We start from the raw sequence: 25,416 nt of genomic DNA, 5'->3' as shown, positions 1-25,416 counted from the left end.
ATGAGTATGAATAATTTTCACTTTTTAGTTGCATTTGTTTGGTTCTTTGTCCATCCTCAAAGAAATATTTTATTTTTATTATTAAGAGGTTTTCACAAGAGTTAACTATAAAATGCATACATTAAACTTTGCTTGTCTTTAACTGGAAGTGTTCTGTTAACTCTGCTAAATAACTAAAACTGAAACTAAATATATAAAAACTAAATAGAAATGTGTTCACAAAATAAACTAAAACGAAATTTAGAAATGAAATTAAAATAAAAAATAATTTAAAAATGCAAAACTATAATAACCTTGCTTTCGAGTGAAGCCTGTATTGATTAACACACCTAGAGTGGGAGGAGTCTTGATGGAAAGAGGAAGTGGGTGGCATTAGGGGTAATAAAAGATGTCTCATGGGATCAAACACACCAGTTCCTTTCAGAATTAGACTGTCAAGGCGCCGGCTGTAATGATTATAATAATAATTTAGTATCATAATACTAAACCAACAGAAGTAAGAAATATCAAAGGCTTTTATTTTTAAAGAATGAGTCACGTGGCATCATGGGAAATCTTTGCCAGGGCGCTCATTTATGTTCATTTTAAAATGTTAACATCACTCTCACTTACAGCAGACATAGTGCCCATTTATGACATTCTCTGGAAAAACGGCCCAATTTTCCTCTAATTCCATTAGAACTGCATTAGCTAATAGTTCACTTTGTTGTTTCCTCTACCACAGCTTCTCCAAGTGGTTTATCACTTTCGAGTTTAGCTTAACATGATGGTGTCTGAAATTTTGAGAGCCAGTTTATTGATTTATTGCTGAATTGGGATTCATTTGAGGGTTTGTTAGAACAAAGCTCTCAGAATACACGTCAGCTTGAGTTAAATCACATTGAGTTAGACCTGTAGAGATGCTTCATGTCCGTAAGTTACAATCATCAAATGAGATTTATCCTGTATATTTATATGTTTGTAACAGCCACTATAATCCTGAATGAGCTAAACTGGACTGCGGCTCTGGATGAGGTCTTCAGGAAGAACAAGGAAGATGACCCGTCCCTCCTCTGGCAGGTGTTTGGCAGTGCAACTGGCCTGGCTCGATACTTCCCAGGTAGAGCACTGGAATGAATACGAATATTTACAGACATTCACCATAACACAGAGACTATGGAAAGCACATTGACACTATATATACAGTCATACAGTATGGTGCATTTACAGTTAACAAATACATTTCATAGCTAATAGTGGTTTGTGAGGGAGGCATTTGGAACAAAGCCATAGACTGTTGAGCTAAGGGGCCGGTGATCAATGAATGGGGCAAGAATACAAGAACAGGACATCAAAAACAAGTGCACTGAACAATAGACACACTCATGCTGGTCTAAGTATTAAATTCTTAAATGGCTGTTGTGCTGATTTCAAACTGTGTTTGTTTATTTGTTTACTTAGAAGGTTAAATGGTGATGAACCGTTCCTCTTATAAGCTCTTAGCTATTGTTTCTTTTTTCTTTAGTATCAAAATCATTTTAATTTATTGAAATTTTTAATAAATTCTAAACCAAATTTGAATTGTTTAAATTAAATGTTAAGCACAATTTATTACAATAAATAGTTAATCTTAAATACTTTGGTTGTTCTGCTTTCAAATTATTTGATTGATTGATTGATTGATTGATTGATTGATTGATTGATTGATTGATTGATTGATTGATTGATTGATTGATTGATTGATTGATTGATTGATTGATTGATTGATTGATTGATTGATTCACTGATTGACTCACACAAGATGACACACACACACACTGACTGAATCACTGACTGAATAACTCACTCACTCACTCACTCACTCACTCACTCACTGACTCCCTTGTTTGGTTAATTGATTATTGATTAATTGAACGACTGAACAATAATAATCCCAGTATCCCATCTGCTATAGCTTCTCCTTGGGTTGACACAAAGAACAAGATCGACCTGTATGATGTACGCCGAAGGCCCTGGTGAGTAAACCTGTGTGTGTTTTTTTTTTTTTAATCTCCATATGTGTGTATGTGAGGGAGATAACAAGTGCTATTTTCTTTATTTTCTCTCTCAGTTGTTATGCCTGATGGTTTTTCTCCTGTGTGTTTGCAGGTATATCCAGGGTGCAGCTTCACCTAAAGACATGCTGATCCTGGTGGACGCGTGAGTGAAGTTTCTGTGATTTACTGTTACAGTTCATACACTCACTGATACAAAGCCACTGAGCTGAATCCTGATTCGGTTGTGCACTTTGAGTAATTGGTTTATCAGCATAATGTAATTTTTCATTGTGCGTGACAGATTCCACACTATCCACTTAAAGAGCTAATGTTAGTTCTGCATTAGAGTCATTTATCAACATTAGAGAGAGAGGCTGATTAAAGAATGACACAATGTGGCGCTGAGCCAATGCAAAGTGAGAGTAATAATTTTTTTTTTTTTTTGAGATCTTTGGCAGGCTGTTTAATAGAGTATTTTTATTAAAAGAAGCAGTTTATGAATATCAAACATTGAAACACATTTATGTTTCCATAATGCACCTAAAACTGTTATTCACAACTTATAAATTTAATATTTACATTCAAAATAAAAAATCCCATTAGAGTCATTAACTTAAATTTATAATGTAGATGTAACTGAAAAGTCAGGTTATGGATATGATCCAGAAATATTCCAAATTCATCAAAAGCAGGCATTTGAGATTAATGTGCTCTATTATTTATCATACTTAAGGGGGTGTCTTTAGGTTACGAGTGTAATTAGCCTCGTTGTATTAGAAAATATGGCCTTGTAGAGTTTATTCTGTTATTGCTCAGCTATAATGATGATGGTGATGTGCTGTCTGGGCATTGAGCCCATTAGTGTAGATCAGCTTCAGCCAATCAATGTAGTTTTGCTAAACGACTAAACACTGAAGCCCACACACCTCCCATTGGAATCACAGAGTGATTATTAACCCGTAAAAACCTGATCCAGCATGTCAGTTCTGGAGCCGTTAAAAGCCTAAATGTGATTTCGGTCGTATTATGATTTTTGTTGTTGTTGTTGTTGTTGTTGTTCTTCAGGTAGTTATTATATAGTAATAAACATGTTGTGCTTCTCTGTAGGAGTGGAAGTGTGTCGGGCCTGACGTTGAAGCTCATTCGCACTTCCGTCAGTGAGATGCTGGAAACCCTCTCTGACGATGATTACGTCAACATCGTCTCTGTGAGTATACAGGAGCTGTGTGTGTTTTGCTGAGTGTCTATTTGAATGATGAACTCCTCTGACGCTCCTCAAAAAAATCTGGATTCCTGCTAGGACTAGAAAATTTGAGGGAAACAGAGGCATCGAGCCTCCAAGCATCCATAACCATATCATAGTTATTTTTTTGCGGGTTCAGTCAGGCACCGCTGAGGCGGCACGCCAAAGAATTATTGATGTTTCCCATCATCCTCTGCTTCAGACGCTGTGCAATTCATTTATGAAATGCATAGTTTATTTTATTTTGTGTGTGAGACTACTGACAGGAATAGAAATCACGAACTCTGTGTTTTGCTTTCAAGTAAGTGAGTTGTTTTGTATATTTTCAATTAACTTTCTTCCTCTATTCCTTTAATAGCTTTGCGCTTGTATTTTATGGCCTGACTCCAGCTGTGTGACGTTAGCTTGAAGTTAATGAAATTAGGCAACAGTGCTCTAAGTGTATTGCTGGCACTGAGCCATGGGACTTGTATAGAGGAGCCTTGAATCTGAATGATGTAAAATGATTTCATAACTGTCCTTGCATGTGTGTGAGTGAGATGTACTGTACCTCACAGTTTTCTTAGATTTTTACTGATAACTTGCCAACTAACCACAATGCTTTCATATGGTTTCAGTTCAACAATTCGGCCAAGTCGGTTGCCTGCTTTGAACACCTGGTCCAAGCAAACGTCCGCAATAAGAAGATTTTGAAGGAGGCGGTACAGAAGATCACTGCAAACGGCACCACTGACTATAGAATCGGCTTCAAGGAGGCTTTTGACCAGCTCTCCTCAGTAAGAATAAATTATTTTTTTAGTTTATTGCACCATCTTGTGGCCTATGCTATGCTATGATCAACAGCAGCTGTGAATATTAGAGGCATCACATTGGTTTACTGTGTCTCGTTTTTCTTGGACTGTTATTGTAATGCTGGCCAGAATCTTTGCCTTCGCAAATTGATTTGTTCCTTTCATAGATGAATATTTCGAGAGCAAACTGTAATAAGATCATCATGCTATTCACTGACGGAGGGGAGGACAGAGCTTCAGAGATCTTTAATGAGTACAACCCCGACAGGAAGGTGAGGACACACACACACACACACACACACACACACACACACACACACACACACACACACACACACACACACACACACACACACACTTATAGCTTTATAAATCCGGGCACTCCATAGACTTCTACTGTTTTGTGTACAGCTAATATATAATATACACTAACCCTTACTGAAAGTATCTTTTTCTTTCTTTTTCTTTATTTATTTATATATAAACACTTCCATTCAATAGTTTGGGGTCAGTAATATATATATAAAGAGAATTATAATGTTACAAAAGATTTCAATTTCAAATAAATGCTGTTCTTTTGAACCTTCAATTCATCAAATCCCGTAACAAATGTATAAGCAGCTGTTTTATTTGTAATAAGAATAAGAAATGTTTTTTAAGCAGCAAATCAGCATATTAGAATGATATCTGAAGGATCATGTGACACTGAAGACTGGAGAAATGCTGAAAATACAGTGTCTATATATATATATAATTTTTTATTTTATTTTTACGAATAAATGTGTATACTCGGATGTCCCAAATGGAGGTTTGGTTAATATATTGTTTCCCCAAAGTACATCTAATATGTACACGCATACACCTACTTTTCCACTATAATTATGTCAATATCCATTTGTTTCTCTCTTCTCTTAGGTTCGAATCTTCACCTTTTCTGTGGGCCAGCATAACTATGATAAGTCACCAATTCAATCGATGGCTTGTGAAAACAAAGGTAAAACACACTGAAATTTAATGATATGAAATTATATATATATATATATATATATATATATATATATATATATATATATATATATATATATATATATATATATATATATATATATATATATATATAAAAAAAAACATGTATTGAGATGTTAAAGTTTATTGCAGGTTTTTACTATGAGATTCCATCTATTGGAGCCATCAGGATCAACACCCAGGTATTTGACAGCATCACTCTAGTGCATAAATGTGACTTCTTTCCAGCATCATATTTCAATGTAACCAGACTACTTTACATACAGGAGTACCTGGATGTGTTGGGCAGGCCCATGGTGAAAGAAGACAAGAAAGCAAAAAATGTGCAGTGGACCAACGTTTACGTGGATGCACTGGTGCGTCAACTCTTAAATATCTGTATCAGTAAATTTGTTCAATTATACTGATTCAAAAAGTACTAAATGGCTGTTGGTTGTGTTGCAGGAACTGGGCCTTGTGATTACAGGCACTCTACCAGTGTTCAATAAAACCAAGAACATTCCAGAGAAGAAAACTAAGAATCAAAAAGTACTATTTTGCGGCACATTCATGTTCTCAGTTAATTCATGTTTGTCTTATGAATCAGATGAACTGAAGTGGAACCAGATCTGTTTTCAAAAGTCCTTGTTATCAATTGCAGGGCCAAAGCCAGTTGATTCTGGGGGTGATGGCCATAGACGTGTCTCTGGACGACATCAAGAGACTGACTCCTCGTTTCACTGTAAGGCGTGAGAGCGTGTGGGCGCAATCTGCACTTCTTTATTTACGACTGATGGTTTGCAACATCGAAGAACTTGCACAACCATTGCATTGAACTGTAGCAGCTGGGTCACGTTCAGTGCTTCTGCATTCCTTGTGTTTACTAAATCTTGTTGTTGTTTTTAATGGCAAATAAATTTAAATAGGTCATATCATGTGAAACAATTCTCCCAACTCTTTTGAAATAAAAGATAAATCTTAAATATAGACATACATACGCAATGAAAGCAAGGAAATCAGACCTTTTGTGCCTGAATTTGACAGTTAATGAAATGAGTGAATAAATTCGTTTTTATGTAATAAATTGAAACAATGACTTTTAGTCAATAAATTTTAGTCAATACTTATAACCCAATAGTTATCACATTGTTAAAATTCAAGAAATATGTAAATGTTAATGCTTTTTTAATGATTTTAATGAAACTAAAATAGCTTAAGTACAATAATATATAATAATTAATAATAATAATATACAATAAGAACAAATGTCATTTTGCAGTCTTAAAGGTACAATAACAAAAACAGCCTTTCAAATGCTTCATCGCTCTTGTCTTTTGTTTTATAAAGCTCGGGCCAAATGGATATTACTTCGCCATCGACCCCAACGGCTATGTGCTACTTCATCCCAACCTTCAGCCAAAGGTACGGCTCTCACTCATATTTCTTTCTCTCTCCTTAGACAAACTTGCTTCCCATAACCATGTGTATGGTCAGTTGTGCATGGCTGAAGAACCTTCACTACAGGTTATGTTGAAATAATGCAGGCCACCCACATCCACAGAGGTCATCTGCCCTTTGTAATGAATATAATTTGTGCAATCCAAACACAATCGCTCTGTTTAGTTCACAGATGAAACGACATTTATTCGAAACACGTGCATGACAATTAGTAAATGTTTAGTCAGTGATCCATGGGATTAGAGAACACTTTGTATGGAACAAAATAGGAATGTTCCTCGGTAGGCACTTCTTCAAGGAAAAAGTGACTCATCTGTAAATATTTTTGCATACAAATATGGTGTGTTGACCAGTATTGATTTATGGTATTACTTTGAAAGTTGTTGTTGTTTGTCTGCAGGATCTCAAGTCTCAGGAACCCGTGACGCTGGACTTCCTGGATGCTGAACTAGAGGATGAAATGAAAGTAGAGGTGAGCAATATAGAGAAAACCTGTATGACGTATGCAGGACAGAAAAGACGATATTTTTTGTCCATACATTGAAAGTCAATGGACCCAACTGAATTGAATGGCATGAACTAAACAACAACAACCTAAAAAAATGACTTTTTGAGACTTTTTTTTCAGAATATCTTCTTAACATGAGTAACAGAATTTTCATTTTCGGGTGACCTGTCCCGTTAAGCTGAAAAATCTGATATCAACAATCAGATTCAAAGCTGGTGTGATTTTGATTTTGTAACATCCCTTGTGTTCTGTTGTACAGCTGTTGAAGTCACAACAAAGTTATTATCGAAGTATCAACAAGCTGCAAAGTTGATTCTCAGTCCTGTGTGATTTCATAACAATATGTTGAATATAAAAATAGAATTTTCTCACTTCACAGCCCAAATGACTTATTTTCTCACTTGAGAGTGACCAACTATTACAATAGCAAATGAAAGCAATGTCCTTTTTTAGTTGTCGGCTTTTAAAGATCCAGTGACGTATTAACAGCAATCAGTGACACACCTGTCTGACTTTCTGTCTGTCTTTAGATCAGAAGAAACATGATAGATGGTCAAAGGGGTCAAAAGGGATTCCGCACACTTGTAAAGTCACAAGATGAGGTAATTGTGCATACTTTAAACAAGCAGTGCTTCTCTGCTGGTTTTTGTCTTCAGAACCCAGATTTTACACACATGGAAACAACATAAAAATGGTTTCAAATTGTAACACTTGTACAAAAGCAAACAAAATGGCCTTGAAATCATCATATTAAAATGTATAATTTTTTATTCGTTTCAAAAATTTATCTGGTAGTAATTCACAGCACAAAACACATTGTCGTCAGTAAAAACCAAGTTCAAATAGATCATATTTATATTTTAACAAATGACTAAAATGGTACAGAGTTTGACTGGCCACACATCCTTTGACATCAACAACAAAAAGATATGGAAAGCATTTTCTCCTCCCTTTTAAATGTTTTTTTGGTTTGCAACTGACCAGTTGAGAAACATTGGCTACAACACTAGTTATTTAGAAATAAAACAGGGATTAATGGTTCATTGAACCACTTTCATTGGTTAATTGTTTTATTCTCATTGCAGCGTTACATAGACAGGGGCACCAGAACCTACACTTGGGCTCCAGTCAGTCAGACAGACTACAGGTCTGCAAATCTTTTTTTAATTTTAAGTTCTTACATGTTTTTGTGTTGTGGAGGTGTGTTTGTGAACATATTAATTGCCACTAGAGGGCACTGTTCAAAGTCACAATTAACTGTATTCAACAGATATTTAACATTATACTTCCATAAGGACACATATGAGAGAAAACAGTAATTTAGGCATAGAAAGAGGATAAAATCTCCTTCATTTGAGTTTGAATCTATAAATTCCACCCTACATGGACAAAAAGCTACAAAACACCCATTTTGATTCGACTGGGTGATAATTTCTCATTTCAGATAATGTCATGAAGACTACTGCTTTTCTTCATCATTTATTTTCTGTCTTCTCTCTGTAGTCTTGCTTTAGTTCTACCCGATTACAGTGTGAGCTACATCAAGGCCACTATTGGAGATACCATCACTCAGGCAAAATGTAAGTACCCACGGGACCATCACTCACCTTTATCAAACTCAGTGGAATGCTAATCTCTCGGCCTCAGAGATGAGAAGCCGTAGTGTGAGCTCCTGGTTTATATTCAGAGAGCTCAACCCTGCGCCCTCCGTTCATCTCACATCTTTTGTTTTTTAAAACCCTCACCTCCTCTGGAGATGCAACAGCGTGGTTCCTCAGTTGTGGTCTGTTTTCGAGAACGCCTCGCCAGACGGGACGACGACCCCCTTAAAGGCAAAAGCGACTCACCCTGAGCATATTACACCCTGTTTTTCTTCCAGATGCACCTCTGTGCGTGTGTTTACCCTCTCGTCCTCTCTCATGTGGCTTTTGGGAGAGGAAAGCCAATCTCAAATGCCCATCCATTCAGGAGAGCCCTCACAGTTCCTGTGCAATATTCTTATTCAAAGCTTCTGGGGTTGAATAAAATATTGTGAAACCCCTCATGTTCTTTCCTTTATTTTGCCTTCCCCAAACCCTTTTCATTCTCTCTCTCTCTCTCTGTGTGTTTTTCTCTCCATCTCTTCTCCTTTCCTGTTTTCCCTGTCTGTACATAGCTTGGAGTCCCTCAAATAATTCCGGCAAGTATTTTCCTTCTGTATTTCCTTCTCACTGTGTCCAGTGATACTCACTAGAGATCGGCCGATATTGTTTTTTTGTGACGATATCCAGGCTCAGATGGAATCGTCTTTCACATTTTCTGAGCTGTTCATTGTCAAGAAAGATTTGAATCCAAATTTAACCCATTTTATTGATTGTATGCACTTAGTCCAAGACACTCAAGTTAATGTAACTTTTTCAAATTTTAAGATTGGGGACAGAAAGACCTTACATGCAAGTAGGCTTTTGGGGGTATTCGAAAAGACATGCAAAAGTTCATACATACAGTGTCTTCATTTTCTTCATTAAAATTCTTTTTTAAAGTAAAAAGCAAAATGTCAGGGTGGTACAACTGTCCTGATATTAAAATGAGGAAAAAAATACAGGATGAAATTCTTAACGGCATACTTTTTACTGATATATATATATATATATATATATATATATATATATATATATATATATATATATATATATATATATATATATGTATATGTATATATATATATAAAGAGTACATTCCTGGGAATTTGGCACATGTGTTTTAAACTAGATTTTTGTTTTTCCTTATCGGTCTATCTCTAACCAGCTCTACACTTACAGTGTCGAAATCACAGTCACCATAGAAAATAATGCACAAACACACATACGTCTGCTTTGCATGTGTTAATGTTTCCCAGCTAAGTTTAACAGTTTAGATATGTTCTCTTCTTGCAACTTCACTGTGTTTGTCAACAGTGTGAGTGTCATAAAGTGCGACTGTACATTTCCTTACTGGGCCTGAGCTTTTTGTGAATATGTGTGTATGTGAGAGAGCATCAGGAGATGTTTAGTGGATGTTTTCCTGGAGGTTTATAAGGTGAAACCGCAGAAGACATGAGTGTGACTCTTTGTGCTCTGAACCGGTACTTTAATCTCCGCCCCTTCGCTCTCTGAATCATCTGGATGCTTTCAAAGCTTCAGAAAGGGGCGGTCTAACAAAATACAGGCCTCGCTCTTTAGGAAGCATCTCCTCCGTATATGTGTGTCGGGTCCACGTGTTCATGTCCAGGTGCAGATGTGGTATGTGTGTGTCCCTTTTTAACTTTAACAGCCTCTAACGTTACTGTTCCGCAATAACAGTCTGTACTAATAACTCATCTGCCACCAGTCCTCGACTTTTCCCTGTGACAGCACAAACCAAGCTATATTTGACCACTTTTTTGTCCTTTTATGTATGATACCATCACAGAGATTGAATAAGGAAAAGTTTTAGCAAAACAATTGAAAATAGTGTGGCCTCAATAATTATTTGGACAGTTTAGCCACTCAATGCGTGAAATTATACCCCCCTCCATCTGTCATCTCTCTTAGCTCATGTGAATGCATAATTCATTAACATTTCTTGTCATTCACTTTAACAATGAGCAGAAAGCCTTAAATCAGAATGCAATATTTTTATTCAAGGCTTGTTCTGTGAATAAAATATTGGTGACCTTTGACCCTGTGGTTTTACCCTATTTCTCTGCCTCTCTTTCCTCCTCTCCTGGGTAAATCGCTCCCTCCTTTCCCTCTTTGCGGCATTTGACCCTTCAGACGAAACTGGCAAGTACTGTTTTTCTCTCCCTTTTGTCTTTTCCTTCATGTTTAAACCCTCCGGATGTAACGTCTGACCTCTCTCATGTTTGAGTCCATCATCTGGTTTCAGAAAAAAAAAACATACTCAGAAACATAGCCACAATTGTATACATAAAAAACAATTTTTGACCTGATTTTACCTGTTTTAATGATGATCTTTTATGATGACTTTCACCATTTCTGTTTATTTCCTTCTGTTTTATTTGATTATTTTCTTCTTATTTTGATCATATGTAATGGCCTAACTTTCTCTCTCTGGACCACCCGAATGTGAAGTCGTGTGCCTGAACAGCAGGGTGTCACAGCAGATAACTGCATTACTAGACAGAAGCTTACATATTTGTACAAGCTGTTGTTCAGCGTCCTGCTGACTGTAGAGTTGTGTTTCACTGTCAGGTCATTTTGAATGTACCTGTAAGTTCTGGGGTCTGTTTTTATTCCGTATATCTGTATTGTATTATTTTACCGCGCTGCAATGACAGAACTTATTGAAATGATCTTTGATCTTACAGATTTCTGATATTTTCTTTCAGTTTCTGAAAGCCTGCAGGTGGACAAATTTGAAGAGTATGGATATACTTTTATAGCACCCAGGTCAGTTTCTTAAAGGGATAGTTCTGTGACTGACTGTTTACTTACCTTCACGTTGTTGTCCAAATGATTCTGAGAAATGTTCCTCTTCATGTTTTAGAGATTACTGCTCAGATCTGACAGCTCAGAGTGACAACAACACACAATTTCTCATCGACTTCAATCAATACATTGACACAAAGACCCCCAACAACCCAGAGTGTGAGTATCTTTCTGGTTCAAATCTAAAACTGAGCTGTAACAGGGTGGTACCATAGCTTGAAGGCCAGGGATTCATACCGCTAGTTCAAAGTTCATTGGGGCTGCTCAGGGGTCATAATCTTAAACATGTAGGTCTTTTGAGCGACCAACTTTACTTAAAAGTAGTAGCTACTATTAGCTATTAGCTAATAAATGTATATATTTCATAACTATTTTCATTTCACTAATTTTGTTTCATAATTCAAACTTGTTGCACTTTATAATAGTATTTTTAAAATACTATAGTATTAAAAATGTATCACATTATATTACTAAATAATACCATTACATATTTAATACTTTTTTGTAATTTGTAGATTTTAACAGTATTAGAAATATTATTACTTAATATTTCAATTACACATTTTAATGCATATTTAAAGAGTTTATAATTATCTCATACAAATTATACATATAATATTTTTGAGTATTTTTTTAGATATGCAATATTATATTATTACAAATTATTGCAATGACACTTTTTAATATATTTTTTATCACTACATTGGTTAACACTTATACTTGTTGTACACGTTACTGGCTGTAGTAAAGATAGTAAATTATGGTTAATTATAAGCACCTTCCTAAGCACAATCCTAAACCAAATAAAAAAATAATAATGATAATTAATACAGTATTATAAGTATTACTACATCACAATATTACTAAATGATACCATTACACATAATAAATTTTTTTCTTAACACAGTGTAATAAATACCACAACAAGTTCTACAAGATTCAACTCATTTTTTAAGTCAGTTTAATGTAATTTAAGTTGCAATGACCTTAAACATCCAAATTGATTGTACTTAAAACTACTTTAATACATAATTTGTAAACAGTTTAACACTATATATATATATGTGTATATGTATATATATATGTATATATGTATGTATATATGTATGTGTGTGTATATATATATATATATACATTTTTTTTTTTTTTACAAAATAATGCCTAAACTGTTAAAAAATCAAGTAGTAGACATATTTTAATTTGCTAGTACAAAAGTAAATAAACTACATAGACTTAGGATGTTAGATAAAAAAAAAACAGTTGGAATCAATTTAAGTTCTTGCATAGATGAGATATTTTATTCACAATCAAACTACTTTGGTTTCAAAACATGACATCAAAAGCTGTTTTCATACACCTTTTCTTGATTAAATTAGAGGTTTTGTGTGTTTCAGTTTCAATCTAATTATATTTATTGTTCTCTTGTTGACCGTGTTAATGCTAAGTAAACCTCCTCCCTTTGCCCCCACACACAGACACCCTCTTCCCCTCACCTTCCTCTCCACAGGCCGCTTTGATCTCACCAGGATCTGTTGGTGCTGCGGTAATCACTTGGTTTGGTGCACATGTGTTGAATGTGTAGGTTTGGCTGTAATACTTTATACCTACGAGCCCACCCCCCAATTCGGCACCAATTACCCCGTGTGAAAGAGGAAAAGCAGGACATGTCACAGAAAAAGAGAGAGAGAGGATGTGTGCTGGTACATTGATTGGGTCAAGGACAATAACTTAACAACTTAACTTAAATATTTAGATTTATAATATATTAATGTTTATTAATGCTCCAAAAGTTGATCTCTATTTCAGATGAAGAAATACAACAGAACAAAAATTCACTCACATTCACCAACAGACAATGATTTTGACTTATGTTGTTGTCTGGTTTTCTTTCTTTTTTTTTCGGTCAAGAAATGAAACTTCCTCATGAGCACAGACAATAAAATGTTGTAACCGGCAAAACATAGCACTGTAAACGCTAAATTTTGGGGCTATTTGTCACAGAGGCCTGGTATTTTAAGTCCACGATTTCCTCGCTGTCAAACACAGGCGGATCAGTTGAATTGTGGTCTTGCGCTGCTCTCAATCAGGTCCTAATGAAAAGCATGCGGCATGCAAAGGGGGGCGGAATAAAGTTGTACACCAGCTGCTCTTTCTGAAGTGTGTGTGTTTTGTCGTAAAGACTTTGCGGTAATGAACTGCAGTGCGATGTTATAAAACACTTTAATGTTCTTAAGGTACCCGCACCAAAAAAAACGAAAAACCTTTGAACACTTACTGCTGTTTCATACCGCCGAAGAATACAATCGTGTTTCACGTCTCGGAAAATGAATCGACGTGTTACTTTCCCTACGCTCTCACCGCCTCGTTTTTGCGTCACTGTCTCGCTCTCTTTTTATGAAGTCCTACTTCTTTATGACTTTGGCATCAGTTGCCTCAAAGGTCAGAATGTGGAGTCTGTTCTTACTCATGACCAACAGGTGTTTATGCATTTATCAAGTCAAAGGTGAAGCTTATAATGACGTAAAGCTTTGTTTTGTGCCTATTGATCCTCCGTTAGGTTTTGCTCCTGTAGTGTGACGGTCATTTTGATGCTCGGGCGATGGACGATGGTAAAGGAATGGCGATATGTCAACTGAGGCCTTTTTATTTGTGTATTGTTCCTCAGGTAAAATGGACCTAATAAACAGGATGCTGCTGGACGCTGGCATCACCGCTGAACTGGCCAAACACTGGAGCGAACAAGGACTGTGAGTTACACCGAATTATAAAATGCAAAAAAAACAGGGCCACGTTCATTTAACTTTAACTTAGGATAGAGAAATTTCCGTCATTATTTACTCTCCTGATGTTGTTCTAAACCTGTATGACCTTCTATTGTTTTTTTTTTTTTTTTTTTTGTGGAACACAAAAGGTTTTGAACTTTGTTCACGCTGCTCTTTTCCATACAATGAAAGCATATAGTGATCAGGGACTGTCAAGTTTCAAAATGGACAAAAGAGCATCATAAAAAATGGCTTTTTTGGTGCTATTTTGTCCTTTTAGAAGTTTGGGCACTGTATGCTTTTACTGTATGGAAAAGAGCAGCATGGACATTTTGCTAAGCATCTCCTTTTGTGTTCCACAGAGAGAAAGAAAGTCACATGAGAAGCATGAATTGTTCTGTCAACTTCATATATTTAAACACTGATTGGCATGAGTATGTTTCTTTCAGTCTAATTTAGCCTATTTATTTTTGTGATTGTCAGGAATGATAGAATCAAGGCTAAGTTTGTGGCGACAGATGGCGGTGTCACTAGAGTCTATCCTGCGAGGTAAATCTGTTATATTTCTTACGTTTTAATAGCAGGCTGGCCCATAGGACTAAAATTGTCTCTGTGTGTGTGTTTCGCAGTGCTGGTCCAGAATGGACAGAAGAGGCAGAAACGTATGAGTCTAGTTTCTACAAGAGAAGTCTGGACAATGATGTTTATATATTTACATCATACGCAATGAATAGTAAGTATGTGTTTGTGATGATTATACAGGCATATACCACTTTTCCTATGGATTAATGGACATTTTCTGCCCTCTCTTTATCAGAAACTCAAGATTCAGTTTTAGCAAGCAGAGCGTTGGACCTGAGAATTGATGAATTCATGCTCAAACCAGCAGGTGAGAGTCTGACGTTATAGTTTCAGTTATTACCATAGGAATATACTGTAGATAGCCAGTGGTTTAGAAAGATACAACAAAGTATGTAGTGATATACCAATATAAAAGCTTGGTCAAGTAATCTGACAGTATTTTAAATATATATATATATATATATTATATATAAAAACTCGTTGGACATTGGCCATTGGCCATCTTGCTCCCTAGATATTGGCATCAACATTATCAGTAGAGCTAATAATATACTAATAATAGATTACTAGTACCGGTAATAATCGGATGAATCTTTATGGTTTGAATTGTTGTTTAAGAATGTGAACTAATGCAATTTTGAATAATTTTGACTGAATTAATTTTTGTTATATGTTTCAGTTGTCGGTGTAAAACTGGATATACAGACCTGGATGGAAAGCTTCATGAACACTACAATTACACCTAAAGTGAGTGCAAAGAGTCAAATACCTGTATTTCTGTTAACTCTAGTGCAAGTAAGAAGGATGATTGGGAATATTGCCAGTTTGATTTATCCTAATGGTGTCAGTTTGGCTTTTGCATAAATTAGGGATGCACTGATAGTAAAATTCTCTCTGATACTGATGCATTTCACTGATACAAGTACATAAATGGCAGAAAATGTATGCTATTTTGTCTAAATAAATTAGACATAAATATTTAAACTAAAATCAACCTTCTAAATACTATAGGTGAACTTAGACATTAAAACAATAAATGTACAGTGTAAAAATGTATATTAATTTTAAGATTTGCATTTACATTTAACAGTGTTAATAACAGTGTTATTATGTATTATTTATTTAAATGTAGATGTGAAAAAGAACATGCACAATTAAATATCCAATATGAGCCAACATGTCTAATGTCTACCAATAATATTGACTGATAGCCGATATTGTATTTATACTTTTGTGCTACTCAATCTGTCTATTTGTAAATCTTCCTGCATAGTGTGTTGGTGAAATCTGTGGGTGCAGGAGAAATGATGCGGTAAGATCATATTTATTTGTTAGATCTGAAGAGATTATATTATCTATATTATATACATTACCATTTGACATTGGTTAGATCAAAAATACAGGACAAAACAGTAATTTTTTACAGAGTAAAGATTGTTACAATTTAAAACAACTGTTTTCTGTTTTAATATGTTTTAAAGTGTCATTTATTCCTGTGATCAAAGCTGAATTTTCAGCATCATTACTTACTCCAGTCTTCAGTGTCACATGATCCTTCAGAAATCATTCTAATATGCTGATTGCTGCTCAAGAAACATTTCTTATTATTATCAGTGTTGTGCAGCTTAATATTTTTGTGGAAACCTTTTTCAGGATTCTTTAGTGATTTTTTTTGTAATAATATAAATGTCTCTTTTGATCAGGTGAATACACTGTTGCTCAATAAAAGTATTAATTTCTTAAAAAAAAAAAAAAAGAAAGAAACTTGACTCTTAATTAGTGTATATTACTCTAAAACTGTGTTTATCTTTTTCTCACAAAGTATCTGGACTGTGTACTTCTGGACGATGGAGGCTTCCTTGTCATGGCCAATCAGGACGAGCACATGAATATGGTGGGCCTCTTTCTCTTACCCAATCAGAACCTCTCCATTTTGCTTCCATTCCACATTCCCCTTCTTTGACCCCTGGAGAGCACCCACCCAACCCCACCTGCACCCCGCCGGCAACAGCAGTAGAGTAAATGTTTAAAGTTAGGCTCAGTGAGGGAAACCAATCAGAGCAAAGTGTGTGCGGGATAAATCACGGTCGGAGTGTTTGGCAGCAGGACTGAAGCCAAGGGGACCGATTGTGCCCTAAATCCCGTCTCCTCCCCTCCGTGTGGGCAGACTCTCCAGGGGTCGGCTAGGACCGCACATTCATTACGGCTGTTATTGAACGGGGAGCGGCGGCCGTTCTGTACACTCTAGGATTTATATCACCTTTGGACTGACTTATAGTCTCGGACGAACTTGCTCTTACATTTTTACGTCTAATACAAAGCTGGAAGCTAAGCTGTGTGTGTTCGTAACAGTAACCAGAACAGGGACGTGTTTTTTTTTTTTTTTTATTCCTCACACACTTGCGGTCGGTATCACACCTCAGAGATTTTCTGGGCTCTCAGACAACTCTTTCTATGGTTTAAGTTATGGTAATGAAGTAGGTTTTCCTAATAAGATTAGAAGAGATCCTATCGGCCCCCCGTGCACGGTGGGCTCCACACTCTTTAAACACACAGCATGTAGTTCACAGCATGAGCTTATTCTACAGATAAGTACAGACAGACATCCTCATCCCCATAGTGACACATGCCTGATGCCTGCTTTTAAACTATAGAGCAATGTTGTGAAATTATAACTTTGCTAGGTCAGAATTATTCACTATTTTGAACACATTCTGCAGAATTCTCCCAACAATCAGTGAGGAAAATATGAAAAAAGTAGACAGATACCATCTTCTTCCATGATTTATTTTATTTTATTATTTTATTTTACATTTATTTTACCTTACCTTACCTTACCTTTCCTTAAATTACGTTACCTTACCTTACCTTACCTTCTTACCTTAGCTTACCTTACCTTACCTAAACAAACCAAACAATAAGCTTCACTGACAAAGAATCAGATTCAAAAAGGATTTGTCCTGCTGAAAACTGCTAATAGTTGACGACTCACTCTTCAGGAGCAGATGTATGTGTATTCAGAGCTTGATTCCTTAGACTGTTTGTAGCTCATCTCAGGACATCTGCAGAGCAAATGGCGAATAAACAAACATTTCATTGCGGGTTTAAATGATGTTAACTGAAAACAAAAATAGCCTTTGTATACTTTATTCTTCAGTGGTAAATCTTCAAAGTCTGTGACTGTTTCTTTTTAAAAATGAAGATTCATGAGGGCCATACAATTGTCCCCAGAAATAAGATAAATCTGACAAAACCTTCCTTTGGAGATGTCCGGAGATATCTTCAACTAGAAAAAGGATTGGTTTGAGCGGTTACGTTTGCCGCTGTTCGGCAAATTTCGTGGACAAAATCCAGTAACTTCAATAGGAATTCACACGATTGGGAATTTCGCGTAAGGGTGAAAGATTTCCCCACACGGATTTTGCAAAAAGGTTTGAGGTGGTCACGCAGTGTTGACCAATAAAAGGATGCTTGACTTGAAAGTCACTGTGTGAGCTTGGCAATGCTACACTTCTGGTAATAAACAATGGAACTTTTTGCCAGCAAAAGCCTGCTTTAGTCTTTAGTAATTATAATTATCCCAGTAAAAAACAATAGAAGTTTATGGTACAGTTATGACCCCTATTTTTAAGTAAATATGCATTTGTGCATTTTCTGTGTTTTCAGATCGGACAGTTTTTCGGTATGATTGACCCCAGCCTAATGAGAAATATGATGAATGTATCCCTGTACTCAATCAACAAAACCTATGACTACCAGGCCCTCTGTGAACCCACCAAAGAATCTAAAGCTGCCGCTGGTCTCAGATCAGTCTACGTGGTGAGTTTCATCTTCTTTGAATTCATTTCAGTTCCTCATGACCAAAAATAAAGTCAGTTTGTAAATCCAAACAAAAATGTGTCTACAGCAATTCACTCACAATGAATGTCTATCCCGTAGTGGTGTGCGTGTTGTCTTAAAACTGTTTTGGCCAAGTTATCACTTGTAAATAAGGATTGGCTTATGTAGCACATTTTCCTCTGAATATAAAGTTTAGTCATGCGGTTAGTGAACTTCATTGTGTTATTCATGTTCCATATCACACTGATAAGTTAGCCTCACGATACTCTCTCTGATCTGTGTGACTTGAAGGATTACGACCATGTCTTACATGGTGACTAAATCTCTCAAAACACGCACAGTCAACCATGAATCATCACAAAGAGACACTTCCTCTCATGCTAATCAGAGCAGCGTGTGCGGCAGCTAATCGTCCCCTGAGCTCATTCGTTTAGCCTTGTTTGTGGATTTATGCTTGCATCTGCTGAGCTCTCGTCTAATATCTCCCGTATTGTTTGGCACGGGGTCCTTTCTGTCTGGCAGGGTCGTAATAGGGGCCCCTGCCAATAAAATCAGGATGTTTTGGTGCTTCTCAGCTCCGGATATGCAACTTGCAAAGTTAGAAAAGAATGTCTGAGAGAATGAGAGTTTAAGGTGCCAACATCCCAGAGTTTATGCTGCGAGACGCAGCTAATCTATTGATTTTATTCGGGATGGTATGCCACAAGGACATTTTAGGTGCCCCCGGAATTGTTGTGTAGGTTTAATAACATGTTGTTTGTCCCTTTTAGCCCACCATAGCCGACATCCTGAACATTGGTTGGTGGGCTTCTGCAGTAGCCTGGTGAGTGAAGAAGTGTTTTTGAAATGTTGCCCTAATTAACTTTCTTAGTTCATACAAAAACGAAATTCTGTCATCTTTTACTAACCCTCATATTACCTTCCTTCTGTGGAAAAAGAAGATCTCTCCTTTTATGTTTTGTAGTGTTTTAGAAGTCAATAGGGGCCAAATGTTGTTTTGGACCCTATTATATCAAAGACTATCAAAGACGCGTCTCTCGTATTGTTTTGAATGGGGAAAAGTGCACCGCTCAACATGGCGGAATAAGTTCCGCCTCCTAAATAAGAGCCAGATTTCAGATTTCATTGGTGATTTCAAATATGAAATTTAATCGTAAGCTTGGCGAACAGTTTTGGAGAATTTGATGTTTCCCCATTCAAATTAGTTGCTCCACTTGCATACGCGAGAGGCATTTCAAAGATGGCCGCCGAGTGAAATGGCTAGTCTTAAAGAGACTTTGCTATTATATAGACAAAAGCAGTTGAAACATTTCTTAGCGGAATCAATATTTCTTTTTATTTCTCCAGGTCAATATTGCAGCAGTTGTTTGTCAGCATCACATTTCCTAATTTCCTTGAGGCAGGTAAGAGCCTGGCATCAGTAATTAAATGCTGTGAAACAATGATTAAGCCATTGCAATTTGGCAGTTGGCCTGTTTGTATTATCCTCTGGTTTACTGTCAAAACTACAAATGCTAATGAATGCTAAAGATGAAATTGTGTACAAAGCGCGACCACTTATTCATTAGACTGTTTCAGAATGTCAGAATACAATAAATGTAATGGGAAGCATGGTGTAAATTTTGACTGCATTCTGTGTACTTTGGGAAATTAAAAAAAAATTGATTGGCTCATTGACTTTTCAGCAGGGATTATTTAGGCACTGAATCAACATTAATTCAAAGAAACACTGAAAGTATATTAGCTCATTGTAATTGAATTGCGACTGTGTTCTGTTCGCAGTGGAACAAGATGATGGCCTGTCTGAAACACCATATAAAGAGAGTTGCATTAAAGAGCAGACGCAGTATTTCTTTGAGAACAACGAGACAACTTTTAAGGGGACTGTTGAGTGTTTAAACTGCTCTAGGTAAGAAATGGTGACCATTTTGGAAATTGAACTTAATCATGGAGGGAAATTGACACAAAAACATTTCATTATTCAATTTAATGTTATATTTTTCTGATTAATAAGTATATGCAACAAAAAAAATGCATTCTCCTACAAACAAAGCAAATTATCTTCATTTGGGAGCATTTTTCATACAAATATTGATTGAGATTCATTTGATGAATTAAATGGCAAATCATGTAACACTAAATAAATAAATTAAATATTTATTTATGTAGATGGCATATCGTATAATGATAAATAAATTCAATAGAATATTTGATTATGTCATTACATAATGTTTTTAATTGATTGTAGGCCCAATTCTTAATGATCAAAGTGATTTTTATCACAGGGGAATTGTGCCCATTAGGCTGTGTATATTTTTGTTTTTATTTTCAGGCAGTTCATAGCTGAAAAGCTTCCGAAGACAAATCTGGTGCTTATTGTTGCTGACACACAGATGAGTTGCCAGATATGTGATGAAAATCCATTCTCCCAGGAAGAAAAGCCTTGTATCCTTCATACACATTCAACTTACCATTTGGTATTGAAACACACAATGATGATGATAACTCATTAGGTCACTGTCAGTGTTGGAAAGAAAGTTTAGAAACTAACTAGAAGTAGCTTTTCCAGTAACTTTTTGTGTCTGATTCATTTTAGTTAATCGCTTCATCCAAATAGCTTATTTCAGTGAACTGGGAAAATGGTTGACCAGTCATTACCCAACATGTTTATCTCATCAAATGCCTCATTTTACTTGGAAATACTTCGCATATCAAGGTTAAATGGGTTGCAAAGTTTTATCTGGACTTTAAGTAATGGGACGTTTGTATTATGGTGTCTCCATCATGGTACATTGCTAGCTAAACTAGCAAGACTTAGAGTTGAACCAGAAAAATCAACAGCTAGACCACCAATACCAGACCTGCATAAACCAGGATGGAACAGCTTTTATAAAAAAATGTTTTTTTTTGTTTTGAGCAGGGTTGTCTTAAATCCATTTTGGTGAATTGGTGACTTATTCGAATGAATTCGTATGATCTGCTTATGTCCCATTGACATTTATTTTTAGGGGTGGAGTTGAGTTGGACCTCCATGCCTTTCTTCAAAAAATCATTGCCATACGAATCACATTGTCCGAATTCATACGAAATCGCCACCTCATAAAATAGTTAACTTTACCTCAGATTTAGATTAGTTTAAAACCTCACTTAGAATATTAGCATGTTATTTTTCCTGAACTTCACTCTGAACTCACAGCTCCGGGTCCAGATCCCTGCAAGTTAGCCCAGAACCCACGTTATCGGAAAGGTCCGAAAGAGTGCTTTGACAACAACCATGAAGTAGGTCACACAAACACCTTCTTCCGGCAAGATCCTACAACAGATTGAGACCAAACTAGCGTTCAGCGCGACTTGATGTGCATTATGCTTGGATCTCACATGTCCCCTATTCTTCTAAAATGGCTTGTTTTACCTGCTCTCATTTCAGTCATTACCTGATATCTACCACACTGAGACACTGCATGACAATTTTTGAGATATAATCAATGTAAATCAACTCTGATATTAGTCTCTGTGTGATAGATCTAGGAGAGCTTGGCTTTGTTTGACATTGTAATCTCACAAGAATGTACATTTCATGGCCTAAAGAATGTGGACACCCACTTTTCTGGTTTGGCTGTTTAAGATGAGTGACTAACAGGTCAAGCCTATAGTTATGCAATTTTTTTAAAGAAATGAAGAGTCTAGTGTGGAAGACCTGCACAAAACCAAGACATGAACCCCACTGAACATTTTAAGGGTGAATTGGATCAAGCCCATGATATTGAATCTTAACATTCAGCAAGCACATTATGAGTGGTGTGTTCAGGTGTCCACATACTTTTGAGCAAGTAGTGCATCTTTATCTAAACATACACTTACTTCCTGCTCTGGATTCTGTCTTTGTACTTACAGTATTAACGCTTCAAGCACTTCTTCGTGTGTTGCCTAAACTGTCAAACATTTTTCTGCATGACTCTTCCTCTCTTTCTCTCTCTCCTGCTGTGTATTTGGCTGTATAATATATATTAGGATGAGGCCATGTGTAGGAGAAATGCAGGCTCTCCTCTGCTCTCCTCTCTGCTCATGTTACTGCTGCCAGTGTTCATGTGCTGTCTCGGGTCAGTCCATCTCTCTATCTCTCTTTCTCTCTCACTCTCTCTCTCCTGCATTATTTATTTGTTTATTTATTCTCTGTCAACTGAGAAGTACATTCACTAAACAGTTTTGCATCGTATCTCATTTTACTCACAAAGTTTCCACAATCTATTTCAAACAGCAGTGGTTTAGCTCTGCACCTTGAGTACCATGAGTATTTAAATAGTAAATTTAATTTCATCTTTCTTTTCAGAACAAAGACATCTTTCTGTGCAAATCTGATGCATTACCTGAATCCACTGCAAAAACAGATCGAATAAATAAGGCTATCAGCCAGCACAATTCTGTCTTTTCATCTTTATGATACTTTCTTGCCTCACTCTATTATTATTATTATTTCTGTCTAATTCAGATTAATATCTCTTTCTTTCATGCATTTCATTTTGCACGATTCAAACTAATTAGCTTAGCTGTTGCTTCTTGCATCTTCTTAAACTGCTAATGTAACTCATTCTTGACTAATTCAACACCTTTTCATTCGTTGGAATAAATTATCACCAACATATTACAGCATATTTAATAATTGTACTTATCCTAAAGTATAGATTAATTGTGACTGTCACAATAACCGTAATTATGAGATGACATCTTTTAATTAAAAGTAATCATATTTGTATGTTTTAATATTTTTGTATTAATATTTTTAGTGCTGTCAAATCTCACGATTAATCGCATCTAACATAAATACATAAATATAATAATATATATACACATATTATGTAAACAAAAACTTTTATGTTACATGATTTGACAGCACTAATGTTTTTATACTATATTGCTATGAACAATACAAGTTTGAAATAAAAAAAGTTTTACTTCTCATCATTACGGTAATTCCTACACGATCATCCCATTAATTCCCTATCAGACTTATTGGCTTTGTCTTGTCGGCATGATAACAGGAGCACGAAGAGGAATGTGGTGGGGCATCAGGTCTGACTCCGTCGATCGTGTCCATGGTCATCCTCCAGTTGCTGCTGCTCTGGCTTCTGATTGGACGAGGACACTGTCTCTCGTGACCTCAGCACAGAGACACCACACCCCTCTACGATGCCAAAACACATACCACATCACAAATGAACGTTCATCCGGACTCCCACGCCACAGCCCAGCACATGGAGGGAGAGGCTCTGACCCAGGAAGTACAAAACCGAAGCCATGATCACTCACAGCCCTTGAGGTCAAAGTAGGTCGGAGATGATAAATGAGCAACGACCTTTAACATTTGACCTCTGAGGTCGGACTCTCTCCACATGAGCGACGGGGTGGGCAGACTTAACTGGGTGGGCAGACCTTGACACTTCATCTTCACTTTGCCCATGGAGATGAACTACGTCCCAGCGTAATAACGAAAAAAAATAATCCAATCACAACACTGCCAACCAAAGTTTCACCCTTTACCAGTGTGATGCCTTTTTTAACCTATTTGTCCTTCAGCATATTTACAGCAACTAGTTCCTCAGTATTACACACTGTTTATATGTGACTTTTATGGCCTTGTCACGTTTGCCCTGCTGAGATATTTAATAGACCCCTCAGGGTCGGGTCAGAATCCAACCTTGTTTGTGGTCTGCAGCCCATTACTGGAAAAAAAGGACAAATGAGCAAGTGACCCAATAGCAAAAGTCTCTTGTTTTTCCCAGTGGTGTCCACCTCTGTGCCTCGGGAATATCGATTTCATTTCCGACCGCTGTGTGAGAACAATCCCTCCCTTCATTTGCCCCTATTCGCTATCACGCGGTGATTTTTATCCGCCCATAGTGCATTCAATTGTGCACTGCTGCCAAACTTTACCCTGTGTGTGGTCTTGCTGTACTTTGCACTTGATGCCAAGCAGGTCGTATGGCCAAACTGCCCTGTCATTTTTATTTAGGGCTTTTTAAACAACTGCCAATTCGTACCGACCTAAAATCTAGCTCGCAAAATTATGTGTCCTGGTAGTGAATACGAAGAGGAAAAAAAGAATGCTGTTGCATGAGTGTGTTTTGTTTTTGTTTTTTGGTGCATTATCTGTTTATTTTAGATCTTTTAAGATTTTTTAACTTATTTAAAGATTTGCTGTATGTTTAATGTTAATTTTCCTGTTCTATAATTAATGTATGTGTGTGGATATGCAGAAGGGTGAAAAGGCGTTTATGACAGTTGCTCTTTCCCACACTTTAATATCATCTGGAGAAATCGAAAAGGTGGAAAGAAAATCATCTAATGTTTACAGTTATTTTGTTTTTATGAGAAATGTTGCCCCTGGTTGAGCTGTCTTTCGGGTCTCTGATGTGTCATATTTCACTTTAATGTCAGAGGCAGTGCTCTGTCAGCCTTTCTCTCCTGTCAACGTGCCTTGATGTAAATGGATACATATAAAAATAAGTGAAGGAATATCACATGTGCAATCTGACCCTGGTTGCTCTGCAGAGAAATGCATAATATCGTCATTCTGATCTGACAAACGAAACTTCCGTCCCTTTAAGAGATCCTGACTGAATCTTTGTGCCTCAATGAAATCTGGTCATGAATCCAAAATGTATGGAATAATTAAGATTTTGAGAAGAGACAAGGATAATTATAGAAGCCTGTGAAAAAGAAAAGCAAGACAAATTATGATTATTTTTTTTATTTTTTTGAAGAGG

The 25,416-nt window shown here is 36.4% G+C and overlaps 1 protein-coding gene across 1 annotated transcript in view; it reads left to right on the top strand.

Moving 5' to 3' along the window:
• cacna2d1a (calcium channel, voltage-dependent, alpha 2/delta subunit 1a) overlaps positions 1-25,163 on the top strand; it is a 67,865-nt gene extending 42,702 nt beyond the window's left edge. The window contains 34 exon segments of the mRNA XM_081364019.1: positions 968-1,099; positions 1,934-1,994; positions 2,128-2,178; positions 3,123-3,222; positions 3,876-4,034; positions 4,217-4,321; positions 4,965-5,043; positions 5,208-5,257; positions 5,342-5,431; positions 5,520-5,603; positions 5,716-5,796; positions 6,402-6,476; positions 6,913-6,984; positions 7,551-7,622; positions 8,106-8,167; positions 8,524-8,600; positions 9,176-9,197; positions 9,199-9,203; positions 11,369-11,429; positions 11,527-11,627; positions 14,134-14,215; positions 14,714-14,779; positions 14,860-14,963; positions 15,048-15,119; positions 15,492-15,559; positions 16,086-16,124; positions 16,635-16,706; positions 18,479-18,631; positions 19,423-19,475; positions 20,000-20,055; positions 20,435-20,561; positions 20,985-21,097; positions 21,849-21,931; positions 23,692-25,163. Of these exon segments, the coding sequence (XP_081220145.1) occupies positions 968-1,099; positions 1,934-1,994; positions 2,128-2,178; positions 3,123-3,222; positions 3,876-4,034; positions 4,217-4,321; positions 4,965-5,043; positions 5,208-5,257; positions 5,342-5,431; positions 5,520-5,603; positions 5,716-5,796; positions 6,402-6,476; positions 6,913-6,984; positions 7,551-7,622; positions 8,106-8,167; positions 8,524-8,600; positions 9,176-9,197; positions 9,199-9,203; positions 11,369-11,429; positions 11,527-11,627; positions 14,134-14,215; positions 14,714-14,779; positions 14,860-14,963; positions 15,048-15,119; positions 15,492-15,559; positions 16,086-16,124; positions 16,635-16,706; positions 18,479-18,631; positions 19,423-19,475; positions 20,000-20,055; positions 20,435-20,561; positions 20,985-21,097; positions 21,849-21,931; positions 23,692-23,808 (2,744 nt within the window). The 3' untranslated portion in view covers positions 23,809-25,163.
• Positions 25,164-25,416: the final 253 nt, after the last annotated feature.

This window comes from Scardinius erythrophthalmus (genome assembly GCF_964197995.2).
Source record: "Scardinius erythrophthalmus genome assembly, chromosome: 4".
NCBI classification, from domain to species: domain Eukaryota; kingdom Metazoa; phylum Chordata; class Actinopteri; order Cypriniformes; family Leuciscidae; genus Scardinius; species Scardinius erythrophthalmus.
Note: the sequence above shows the minus strand (reverse complement) of the source record. Positions and strands in the feature narration are given on the sequence as shown.